At 34.3% G+C, this 13713-nt stretch overlaps 1 protein-coding gene across 1 annotated transcript in view; it reads right to left on the bottom strand.

Annotated features, from left to right (window-relative positions):
- l(2)gl (LLGL domain-containing protein l(2)gl) overlaps window positions 1-13713 on the bottom strand; it is an 84280-nt gene that overhangs the window by 9245 nt on the left and 61322 nt on the right. The window contains exons 7-17 of the mRNA XM_072542171.1: window positions 9008-9233; window positions 8690-8941; window positions 7871-8152; window positions 7594-7782; window positions 5922-6218; window positions 5710-5851; window positions 5457-5656; window positions 5162-5333; window positions 4105-4354; window positions 3597-3840; window positions 1304-1344 (exon numbers count right to left, since the gene is read on the bottom strand). Of these exons, the coding sequence (XP_072398272.1) occupies window positions 1304-1344; window positions 3597-3840; window positions 4105-4354; window positions 5162-5333; window positions 5457-5656; window positions 5710-5851; window positions 5922-6218; window positions 7594-7782; window positions 7871-8152; window positions 8690-8941; window positions 9008-9233 (2295 nt within the window). The remainder of the gene's footprint in view (window positions 1-1303; window positions 1345-3596; window positions 3841-4104; window positions 4355-5161; window positions 5334-5456; window positions 5657-5709; window positions 5852-5921; window positions 6219-7593; window positions 7783-7870; window positions 8153-8689; window positions 8942-9007; window positions 9234-13713) is intronic.

Genomic DNA, 13713 nt, shown 5'->3' with positions numbered 1-13713 from the left:
TTGCCACTTCATCGATTGTTGGTGCATTAAACTGTCGTTGGCATTGGCCAACGGGTCTTTTATTTGCTCGAATTACAACTCCCTAGTCATCGGCTGGCATTCGTTGGATGGCAGTTTTAAACAACTGAACTAATTCATTGTGTTGATCGAAAAATGCTTGTAACACAGTCACGATTTCTCGTCTAGTGCACGTATTGTAATGCTATCATGGTTCAATTTGTTCATCACTGTTCAATTTGTTCATCACTGTTTGCCATGAAATAAATTTGAAGAAACTTGCCATCTGCATCCAGCAATCGTAGAAGCGATCCGGAACGATGATAAATTTGCGCTTGGACTCTGAATGTTGGTATGCAATTTTCGCGCACAATGTCATTTGGAAACATGAATTGTATTGGCGGATGTTTTCCAAGAAATGCTTCGACTCACTTGTAACATCTGATAGCAGCGTTGATAGTGGTTGGGGTAGTGGATGTAATTCTAGCAGTTTAATGTTTCCACTGGTGTAGCACATGCAAATTTTACCCATTTTTCCAATGACGACACTTTGATGAAGACTGTAATCATTATTACTGTTTTAGCGGAATGTACAAACATTTAAATCAGCATGCAGTGTTCTTCTTGATCGAGCGGTGCTTATTCGAACATCTGCTGTCTTGTTTCCTGTTGTCTCAGACATAGGCCTGAGTAGTACGTATTCAATCATTTTCAGATGAACGGGGCGCAGCGGCATGTACTCGAATATTTTCCAGACTTAATGCTCTTTTTTCAGTGTGTGAGGTGTAGATCGGCCAATTGCTTGTCGCTTTAGAGGCATAATAGTACGACAACGACGTGAAAAATGCGTTTGATTTTATTAGATGTCAATCAGCAATCCGAATCTCACAATGTATCCAATCCAATTGAACCGGCTGTTCACACACGGATGGAAATATTGCCTACAAGATCAAGGTTAAATATGTCACCAACTCATTGGTTATACCATTATATTTTCCAGAATTCTTAAAAATACTGTTTTTTGAGAACTATTTACGAAGGGGAAACCGAAACGTCAAACTTTATGAACACTTCAGTTTACAAAACATTCATTAATAAATCAAACCTACAGATGTACCCCGGTTCTTCCTCTAAAACATCCCGACCATACTTGTTACATACACATGTTATTTTGTTTAAAAACCCTACACCAACATAATCAACGAAATCATTTATACAGTGTTAGATATAAATATATTTTTTTAGTAGATAAAAGTAACTACAGAAAATTAGTACTGTAGATCGCTGGAAGATCTGAATAGCTAACCTCTAAATTTGCCGGTGTTCCGTCCTCCAGATTTTCTATAACTACAAGCAACAAAAAACACATGTAAAGCGTTGACAAAACACAGGTTCATCACAATCACATGTTTTTATGATACTGAATTATATTTCATGAATAAAATGAAGATGTAGTATTCTGTTTCTATTGCAGTTCACCGCTAACACTAGATGCTACGAACATGACATTTTGTTAGATTAGTATAGTATAAACTACTATACTATTCTTTAATCCCGATGTACTAGTTAGTTGAAATTGCTAAAAAATTTTTGAATATTTTGCTATTTTATCTATAATTTGTTTTACCCTCCAATTTGTTCTATCTTGTGTTATATGAATTATATACAAATAAGATTTCACCTGTCATGTATATATTCTGTGTCATCTGTCAATATTTTATTGTCTTTTTTATTTTATCACATGATCTGACTATTAACCTGAGCTCGTCTGTTTTTCTTCTATTGTGTTTTTCACATTGTGTTTTAGATGAAATATGACAAAAAATATCCCATGAAATACCATCGGACACTTTTTAAGAAGTGAAATGTTACAAGTTTTGTTAAGATATTATATACGGTCATGCACCGTAGGCAAATCAAACAATATCATGAAAAACAAGTATTTGTGTCTCTACGCTCCTAATACTTGGAAAATGACATAGTAGACTGATAAAAGTAACAATCTCTGTTGTCAATTTCTGTTTTGTTATTGTACCTTCTTATTGCCGGTAACTGATCCGATTGTAACTTTCCTCAGTCTCAAAACAATTCATCTAATATTGTATCAGTGTACCTGTTTCTTCATATCCTGTGGTCACTCATTCTTATAATTAATATGAACTCTTTTTATTTTCGTCTTGAAGGTTATGCAAATGCGAATGAGCGCCATTTTGTAAAAGTATTTTAAATAGGATTATATGGAAAGTAATATGTTATAGCTCTTCTCAAATCTAACAATATACTGAGTAATACAAAAGTGTGTAAGTGATGTATCACATGACATATATGCAAGATACAAGAGTTTTCGAATGATGTATGTCATATTGTCATCTAAGAAAAAATTCGATGAAATTCGTCATATTTTGACAGATATCAATAAATAAACTACTGAATTCTATCAGTATATGGAAAACGGGAAAAATAAATTGACCTAAACCAGCGATTTCCATAAAAGTGGAATACTATCAAATTTTTTTACGCCGTCCCATTGAAAATTCATCGGTCGTCATTTAGAAGTTTCGTGACAGATTAGTACAAAAATCTAGAAAATACTGAATGGTAGTACAGAGCTTTTAATAAAAGTATTAATTGCTATATGATCTAATTTAAAATAACTTTAAACAATGGTGCCCGTTGGCCATTTTAAATAATGATGAAATATGACAAAAAATATCCCATGTATCACATGACACGATAGACACGATAAAGACAATGTACATATGAACACCTTAGTGCAGTTACCAAAGTATACGCGTGTATCAATGAACAAATTGTCCTTAAGTAGATGCAACAGAAAAGAAACTACGTGAAAGAACACAATGATTGTGATGATTATTGAAAAATGATTTAAATGCTTTAACAATCTTATACCGAATAATTTAAATATTGTTATCAGTGATTAGTTACTGGTGCTCATTATAGTTTCTTTATGTAATAAATATCATCTTAATGCCATCCTATAACATTGTTCTTGATTTATAGTAATGCAATAAGTTGAGGATTCTCAATCAGATGCATATCAAGCACGAGGTTGTGAAGATTTTTTTTTAATAAATCTGAAATTTGTATTTAACTTTTTCAATGAAGTGACACAAATATACATTAAAAGATTAAAAAATATTAAAACAAGAAATTCAGGTAGATAAAAATATGTTTTCGAAAATAGGAATAAGTAATTCACAAAGTCATCTTCAATCTTCATTAGAGAAAGGAAGGCAAAAATTGCCATAAAGCAATTAATTTTTGTTTTACAGAACTGGATTTTCGCCGACTTTCTGAGTTATAATATATATATATATATATATATATATATATATATATATATATATATATATATATATATATATATATACAGACATACAATTTTAAAATACGAGATACAAAATGAGCTACAGTAAACCTTCTTGTGAAATATTATTTCTATTAATAAAAAATACTATTTATTTGAAATTGAAAAACAATATTATCTTATCGTTGAAACCCTAAGACTGTTAATTCATTAGATCCAACTAGCAAAAAATGACCAAAGGGGAAAAACAAAAACAAAAAGCAACACTCACTAGCCTCTTGACCCGACGTCACGGTTGTAGTAGTACTATTCGACGTGGCAACGCCCTCTTGAATGCTACTATTGGTAACGATTGTCGTCACAGTTTTCGTAACGGTTACATTGTTAAGCTTTCTGGCTAAATCCTCACCTGAACCGAGATGATCCTTTACGCTATCGATGGTTATGTCACCGACGCTGCTCGACACCGTCACGTTGTGCAATGTTTCGTCGCCGTTTGTTCGTGCATCCTCAGACTGAAACATTATAAATTACTATATATTAATATATATTAATAATACATTATATATATATATATATATATATATATATATATATATATATATATATATATATATATATATATATATATATATATATATATGGTTTTAATTTTATGCGTGATATATTTACGTATTTAACTATACTTTCGTCGAAAACAAATGGAATTAACGCCCTACTTTGAATATTTCTAGTTTTTATATAAATTTTAATAACTACTGTTTAAAAATCTCGCTTACTTTGTCTGCGACGCTGCCCTCTTTACTTTCAGCATTGCCGTTGACTAAAGGGGCCTCTGATAATTCCAATACCTCGTGTTCTACTTCCACCTCGACTTGTTCGCTGTCATCTCTTGCTCCCGCCGGTAGAGGCAAGTAACATCGAGCCATTGTTACGCTGCAAGTCGCCAAAGACAGCCTCTGAAGCTCTGACGAGGAATGGAGGTACAATGCTTGAGCATCTTTGGTGAACACCAGAGACGATACACCACTGGAAAATGAACGAAGTTTATTAATGAAGTATCCATAAAATTAAAATTCATATTTTATGTTTAGTAGAAGTGATAGTTGAAGTGATAGTGAAGGGCCAAAAAACCCTTCTTAATATTGTGTGTAAGTTACTAAAATATTATCAAACAGGTTAAAGAGAAATTTTGATAGATAGAAATCAAAAGAACAGAATGGTTTTAGAAAACAATTCAACCGATTGGGAAACAACAATAGCATGTATTTTCACAAGGACAGTTTTTACGTGCACAATATTACATATCTGCAAAATTTACTTCAAATATATTATCCAGCTATACTTTAGCTTTGTCAGTGGCTAAGGAGCAAAAAAATATTGGCAGAACATTTCTGAACAACCTTCTTTTAAAAAGTCACACCTGGAAAACCGAAAATCTTCATTGTAATAAAGGCATTTTCAATATGAATAAGGAGATACATCATTGGGTTGATTTGAAATACCCTCCAATCAAAATTATTCACATTTACCTTATTTAAATATAAATGAATAAAATTCCGTTGATGCTAGAGCTAGATACAAAATAAAAACAATGTATTATAAAATGAATTTTACAGGCGAGCATCACATATATTTTTCCTAATTTACGTAGAGCTCTGATAACACTGTATTACCTATTTAAATGTTTTTTATGATTTTTAATTAGGAGAATACTAAAATTTGGAAGATTAAGAATAGACGGCGGCGCTCCTCCATACAATGGTTTAATAATATTGAACAAAAAATCCTTAATGGTTACATATTAGCTAATATTGTAGATCTAATAACACTTACTTTATATCTTCCCTTTTAATAGCTGCTGCGTTTAGCTGCCTCTTGAGATCTGGAATGCTTAATACTAGACAATCGCCCATGTTTGTTAAGCAGAGTAAGTCCACTTCGGAATGTTTTACTTCGTCCATTTGGCAGCTGAAGTTGGCGAAAGCCATTCTCCTCACTCGTGCCCCTAAAAAATCATAATGTTTATAAAATGTTCGTTGAGTTTTATAATATACAAACTGAATAAGATATTCGTTGATTGAGCTATTAGGTTTTTAATTGATTTAAAATAAAGAACAACTAAACTTACCTTCATGTGCCGTCAATTTGTATTTACAGAAAGGCTTCAAACTGGGAAGAGTGAAGATCTTGAATTGTTCTTCTGATGCGATAACAACTCGATGTGCTTGAGTTGTATCCGGCAGTGGTGCCACTCCTTTTTCTACTTCTAAAGGTTCGGGAAGGGGTTTACTCGATCCATCCAATACGGCTATGCCTATCACTGGAGCCCTAGAATCATAACGATTTAAAATACAATCATAGAGGGGAAAATAATGGTTTACCTGTGTTTTAATTGAATTTCTTTCGCTAGCATGCACGAAACGTCATCTGTGTCCCGTTTCGAAGACGACGGAACTGTTATGGTGAAGGCGTAGACAGTTCCATTATTTGTAGCTGCCCAAAGAGTGGGGTTTGTGTTTTGCACTAAAAGATTTTCAATAATAAATAAATATCCCAAAAAATTTATAATATGGAAGCTATGTAATATACCTACCACTGACTAAAAATGTTCTGGCGAAGTACAAACACCTTACAAAAGATCCCATGGAATCATCAGCTGGTCTGGCTTCGATCTGTCGTTCAACTGGTTTGGCCTCCAAAGGATTTACATTCTCATCAGTAGCCGCCGGTAAAGTTCTCTTAGTTGGCGGGGAAGTAGTTGATTTTTTGTCGTCTTTATTAGTGTTCCGACGCTGGGATCGACCTTTCCTTAGACGTCTGAATGACTCTCTTAAGGACTTTTTGAAGGACTTTCGTCGGGATATTGGAGTGTCGCCCGCTCCAGTGAGATCTAAATAGAAATACCGTTAAATAATAAGGTTATAAGTAAGCTCATTACATGCTGTGTGAGTAATTTTCATTAAAAGTTTTATAGTCTTATGATATTGATCTTATTAACCATATAATAATTGACGATTACATTATTTTCACGCACTATGCAGTAATATTTATATGCCCATTCTCTCCATAAATAATATTTTTGTAATTATAATCGAAGGATATTAACCACAATTGTATAATTGCAAATATTTCATTTACTGTCGCTAAGAGAGGGTTCGTTGTCGCCTTGAGTATACCAGAACCAAATAGACGGTTCATCGGGTCTAATCGGGTTCATATAGCAGATCTGTTAAAGTTCCGAGGATTATAATAGACAATGGAAGATGTACGGTCAATGTAAGCCAGTTGGCTACAGTACTGTTATGATATGATGTTGGGCAACTTGAACTACCAATGTGGTCATCGTCGGTTGCCTAAGATGTGGAGACTAATATATTCATTAGACATGTCTCGTCAAGCCCTAATCATCCATAAAGTAATGGACTTGTAAAATGAACAGTGAGAGCTGTAAAGAATATGTTTAATAAATGTCAATAATCAGGTACAGACCCCTATATTGCTTTGCTTCAATATACAAATGCAATTCATGCTAGTGGATATTCCACTAGATGCTATTTCACAGAAGAAAAAAATGTTCATTTGAAGATGCAGTTATTACTACAAATAGAAAAGGTATTCAAGATCGGTATTACAAAGCAATGGGAAAACATATGGAGATGCGCGCAGTACAGTTAAAGTGAGATGGATGAGATGGAAGCAGGCGAATAGTGTGTTGTGTAAAATACAAAAATGCCAATGAAACTAAAGAGATAATTCTATTTAGTATGTGAGTGAATGTTAGATAATTAAAAAGAAAGAAGAACAATAACTGTATGTTGTTGAAATGAGATTGTTTAAATGGACGATTGGATTGAAAAAAAAAGTAAAATTTAAAATTAATTTCAAATTTGTCAAAATAAGAATCAACTGATATGAAGAATCACAGCGTAATTTTTTTCCGGATAGGTAGGAAACAATAAAAAAACACAAGGTGGTAGACAATTATACAAGACATGCCTGGTAAAGGTTAATCTTTGTTTGAGTTAAAATAAATATGTGAAGAAATGTAATTAGGCAAGCCGATGGCGAATAGAGACAAAGACACATATACTGATGTTGATTGATACTGATAAGATATCAAGAAATCTATCACGATTCGTTGTATCAATCTTTATTGGAACTTGGAAATAGTTCTATTGTCGATATAATGTGTGTAAAGTAAGTGTGTAAACAAAATTTTAACTTATTTATCATCGATACTTTTATCATATGAGAATGGTACTTACCATTAGGATTAAGAGTACATTTGACCAAAATAGGTTTGTTTTTGATATAATCCAAAAGTGCAAGTCCGTGAGCTGTGCCGACTGAAACCAATCCCCAATCTGCCTGAAGAACGTTGCATGTGATAGCTGCGGGTGGATGAACTTGAAGAATGGCCGTTGCTTGGAATCCTCTAGATTGGCTTATACTCCCTGTGTATACAATATTAAGTAAATATTTTTGTAAAGAGTTTCTTTTGATCTTAATACATTGAAACTGACTTTTAATAAATTGACTCACCTTGTTTTGGCGTTAGTTGTCCGTGTCCTTTCCAAACGAATCCATCTCTGTCACTGACAATGTTCATCGATGAAACTTTTAAAGGTCCTTCTAGTACTTCAGTGTCGAATTTGGCAACTACGGTTTGTCCTGCGGTGCCGCTAACCACTAAAGTACCAGACAATGGGCAAAGGGTTATTCGTTTGACTGCCAATCTTGGATCATCGGAGTAGGGATCAAAGATTCCTGTTTTTTTAAAAGGAGGCCATTCATCTTCAAGGTCTTCCGGATCAGGATGTACTTCTAGAATAGAATACAAAAAATATCATACACTTTATTTTAAAGCATAAACAGTAATTTTTAATTTGATACAACAGTAGCTTTTAGAAGATGCTCCCGAAATTGGTCCTTCTAGAGTAAACTACTCTGGTAAACCAACAATAAATTCAGAAAACTAACGAAACACGAATGTCCGAAATGGTGCTTCATTGCTAAAATTCAAAGCGAGTTGAACGCCAAACTGTAGTTTTATTAGTGTCGTTAATCAGTGTCGAAAACTAAATCATTGCACGAGGATGTTCATAATTGAACTATATCTGTGATAGGAAAACTTTCTCGAGTTATTGTATGTAATACAAAAACCATTTGTATCATAAAACTGTCTGAGGAGAACACGTGAAACTTACTGGCTGTGAGTAATATTTTATATGCCAAATATGAAAGCATATTGACTTCTGAATAATTGCTGTGTTGTTAAATTGCTAAATAATTGCTAAATTATAAGTGTCAACTACCCAGATACTATTAACAGTAAAAAACCATTCTCTTTTCATATCTTACCTTCAAGATCATCACCAGAGAAAAACTGAGCTGTGCCGAATTTGTAAATTAAAGTAAAAGTAACACCTCCGGCGTCCCAGAATTTGACGGTTCCATCTTCGTGACCTGTCAGTAGCAACTCTCGTTTAGGTACAGCTCCTTTGGAACAAAGAAGGCTTCCTCCGTCCACAGGCCAAGAACGATTCGAATAGAGATGGCTGGTCTGTACTTTGCCGGCGTCTTTAAGGTGTTCCCACAGTTCCTCCGGAACTCCTATAAAACAAGATAGAGGGTTTTTTTTTAATCTGATAAAAGGGGAATAATCTAATTATCTTTTACCTGAAACATATTGGCTGCAAGTGACAGCTGACGCGTGTAGAGATGCCAAATACGGCAAATCCATCATTCGCCAACCATCATCCTTTAAATCGATAGCTACTATTTCTTCTTCGGCCAAAACTATCAATGTTTCTGGTTCTCCCTTAGCTGTGTTATTTTCTACACTGCCGTTATTAGCTGCCGATTCGTCGTGCCCTTTAGATTCAATTAGAATAAAATCAATAACCTAAAACAAAATTAAGACGTTGGTAAAGTTGATTTTGGAAGAGTTGGTGTGTAATCTACTGGACATTGACATAACATGCTTTATTTCAGAAATCGAAACAAAATATTGTTAATAGAGCCATTAATATAACAATAATTAAAAATGAAATCTATGTAGCGTATCATTGTAATTTATGTGATATTGTGAATTTAGAAAGAAAAATGAGTTGGGTGGAAGAAAATATAACTATCAAGGCTTAACAATACAGTACTATAGCTACTTTTCATTGGCAATATGATTCTTTTAATTTTAAAACAAAAGAAGATACATCATAAGTGATAAGTAATATATTTCAAGAATACTACATTATGGGACACTACCCTACGTTGTATCCCATCGATGAAATCATTAGTTAAGGCTACCAGTCAAAAAACTAAATATCCTTATAGGATATCGCAGACAGGCGGCGATATTGCTGTTAAAAATCTCACTTACCAAATTAAAAAGAGTAAAAAAACTATAAGAATCTCAGAGGCCAAGAGAATGAACAAGTAAATTCGATGACAAAACAAGGCTCTAGGGGTAATGGATTTTGACAAGAGCTATGAGTCATGCCGATGCAGGACACAAGTTTACCTGTTATTTACAAGGTCATAGCTCTTATCAAAATCTATTGCCAGCCTTAAGTAATCCAACTTTGCACATAGGCTTCCCCCAAATCAATCCAGTATTTTCTATTTTGCACCATTTACTTCCAGTTGTGTCCTCCCATCTTATTAATGTCATCAGCCCATCTCATTTGTGGTCTTCCTCTGCTTCTCTTTCCTAACCATGGTTTCCATTGTTGTATTTCGTGGTTCCATCTCTTATCCTTCAGTCGGGTATTGTGTCCTGCAAAGCTCCATTTTAATTTGGCAGCATGCGTCTTTTACTTTGGTTTTGCTTCTAATCCATTTTTTTGTTTTTTTTGTCTATAAGTCTCACCCCAAGCATTGATCTTTCCATCGCTCTTTGTGCCTTTACTATTTTATCCATATTAGACTTGGTGAGTGTCCACGTATGTGAACCATACGTGAGTATAGGGAGGATACACTGATCGTAAATTCTGGTTTTCAAATATTGTTCTATTTTAGTGCTTTTCAAGATCCAACTCAGTTTTCCAAATCCTGTCCACGCTAACCTTATTCTTCTGGTAATTTTGGCAGTTTGATTTTCTTTGTTAACTTTCATTATCTGTCCCAGGTAGATGTATTCACTTACTGTTTCTAAATTGATGTCGTTCAACGTTATTTCTCTAATGTTCGGTATATTTGACATTATTTTTGTTTTTACCAAGTTCATCTTGGAAAAAAAACATGACCCAAAACATAGAACATACAAATGAGTGAGACTTCTGTGACTACAAAGGGAACGAGACGCGAGAGTCGCGGATTATGTTTCTGCTCTAAATAGTTCTTAAATACCTCAGTCGGAATCCAACAGGCAGTAGTAAAACAGCTTCGGCATAACTTACTATTGATAAGAGGATATTTGTAGTACGACTGATATAGAACGGACGAGTTCTAGAGAAGGAAACAAATTAATAGCAAAAGAAGATAATGAATGTAAAGATCCGGATTAGTCCAATCAAGTAAGCTCCTTGGATGATCTAGGGGCTACAATTTTGAAGGAATGTTAAAACGAAATTACAGGAATAATGTTAAAATCTTATCTAACAATAAAAGGTTAGAGAGATAGAAATACTTAAAAAAGCACACTAAACAAGACAAAATACTTCAGAAGGAGTAATGAAAATGAAATCCCTAAGAAAGAACTATGAAAATATAGCACAGGTACAACATTTGAATGTAGAAAAAACATTTCGGAAGGAATAAATTTAAATGAAATCCCTATATGAAAGAAACAAACAAAGAACTATGAAAATATAGCAAAGATACAACATATGAATGTATTGAATATCACCTTCATTAATAAAGGTTGGTAAAAGTAGTTAAGTATGTCGATCAGTTTTGAGAGGAGTAATTCTGTTGGGTTCATGTTAGCACAGGACGTTTTTTAGTTACAACTATTGTGATGTTAAAACTATTGCCGTTAAAACTATTGACCTGGGGTCTATAAAAACTATTGGAGTCAACACTTTACATTATACATCCAATTTTTGTAGATTTCAAACAAGCATATAACTTTGTAAACGGGGATACACTGTGGAGGATAATGGTAGACATAGGAGTACCCAGGAAGTTGGTACATAAGATTAGTCCAGATGTATGCGCAGAATTCATATGCATGTATTAGCATTAAAATCTAGTTATTAAAAAAACGGTTAATATTTTTTAAACGTAAGTAAAATATATGGCGTAAGTATGTGGTGCCATTTATAAATTGACTCAAATCCCATTATTTATGATTATGAGTCACCCGTACAGCAGGTTATAATCCTTTACTAAAAAAATAATTTATATTATTTTATTAATTTACGTTATTTGGTTACAAACGTTAATAAAACATAAAACATACACTTCCAGTAATGTGGGAAGAGTTAGATATCGATACATGCATATTTTATAAAAAAAAAAAATAAAATAACACAATGATTTTCAAAACCCTTAAAATTTAACATGCAATAAAATATTTAACGAAAAAACGAAAGAAACTGCATCTAGTTTAAATAGATGTCAGGTTAGTAATATAAATTTGTTTAAAACAGTAAAACAAATAACAAACGTAGATAACTATACCACATACTGAACTGAATATTTTTGACAGTTTAAGAGAAAATAACAAAGAAGAACTAGCAACATTCTTTAGTTGAATTATACCACTATTTTTACTTCTTCATAATTTTATGTTCCCATAAGTGGAAAGCGTGTTAATAGGTACCTCGTAGGTATGTTCCAATGCACGTGTTCCAATGGCTAATAAGAAACGTCCTATGGGTATATAGGACCAATCATATACAGGACAGGAGCGCACAAGTTACAACCAAATAAACACCCCCGAATCAACTGAGAATATAGCATAGGGGTGCAGTTAACTGTAGATTTGTTGACTAAGCGACATATACTCACACGCACAAACTCAAAATGCACGTACACACGTACTCATCTACACCATGTTAAATCGATAAATCACCAGACAGTCACATCACAATTGACTAACATATGGTGATATTTGCGCTGCCACTACGACGCCACCACAATCCCGAGCTGTAACATCATCGTGCCAAGGGCAAAAGTGTTACCTAAGCGATGTCCCAGAGACCTGACGATTTCTGGGAGAATATAGCCTTGGCACGGTATGAGCCCACTGTCGTGCCTGAGAGCATTTGGTCCCAACTTGTGAGGTTAAAATAAACACCGGATAAAGAGATGGCCCAGAAGAGGATTAATAAATAAATGACTTTTGAATCCATAAATACAAATGTAGAGGGAACGACAGAGAGACGACCACAGTCACGAACTCTGTATCTGTCCCAAATAGGTCTCAATGACACGGATCGGACAGGCGAACCTTTAGCACAGTGAGACAGCTTCCGCAGAAGTTACTGTTGCTATGGGTGGGTTCGATGTCGCTTTGATACAAGAGACTCGAGACTACCAGGGCCAAATAAAAGGTGTATCAGGCGTTAACGCAGAGCTTATATATAGCAGGTCTTCGGAAGTCCAAGGACTTGTAAAATAGTTCATGAAAGATGTACTATACACCAACTGGCTGCTGTATATGAAAGTGCAAAAGACGGGTTAAATTAACCTGTATAGCTTAAAACCTCAATATGTTCCGTATAAGTATTCGTATTCAAATGTGTGCCGATAAAAACTATAGGTGATTTGTTCTGCTACTGTATATTATCGCACTTGATACCATTAGGAGCAGTGTAAGGATTATATGTTGTTGATAGAAAAATACAGCGAGAAGAAAAGGGAGCTATATTTGGTATTTATAAATCTTGACAAGGCGTAGGACACAGTTTCTAGACAAGAGCTATGAAGATGTAAGTGAGAGAAATGGGTTCCTGAGAAGAACGTAAGGCTAGTAAAGGATACGTATAAGAGAGCGTACACCAAAGTAAGGACTTATGTCGGATTGACTGAAAGTTTTCCAGTAAAGGTTAGTTTGCCTCAAGGCTCTTCACTGAGTCCCTACCTGTTTAATCTTGTTATGGATCTACTGACAGAGAAGACAAGGGAAGGGATTCCTTGGTCAATGCACTTTGCGGATGTTGTCGTGTTAGTGGCGGAGAGGAAAGAAATGTCGGAGAAGTTGAATGGTTAGAGAATGACTATTGAAGAAGGAAGATTTAAGGTTAGCAGGTCGAAAATAAAGTAAAGTAGAAGTGGAGTTGCTTGGGGAAAAACTAGAATGAGTAGGAGAATTTAAATACCTAGGCCTAGGATCCTACATAACGGAAAATGGGACACTAAATCGAGAAATTGCTTACACAATACATGCTGGTTGGTTTTACTGGAAGCGAATTAGCGGGGTAAACTGTCATAAAAAAATC

Source organism: Diabrotica undecimpunctata, chromosome 1 (assembly GCF_040954645.1).
Source record: "Diabrotica undecimpunctata isolate CICGRU chromosome 1, icDiaUnde3, whole genome shotgun sequence".
Lineage (NCBI taxonomy): Eukaryota > Metazoa > Arthropoda > Insecta > Coleoptera > Chrysomelidae > Diabrotica > Diabrotica undecimpunctata.
This window is presented reverse-complemented; position numbering and strand designations above follow the sequence as displayed.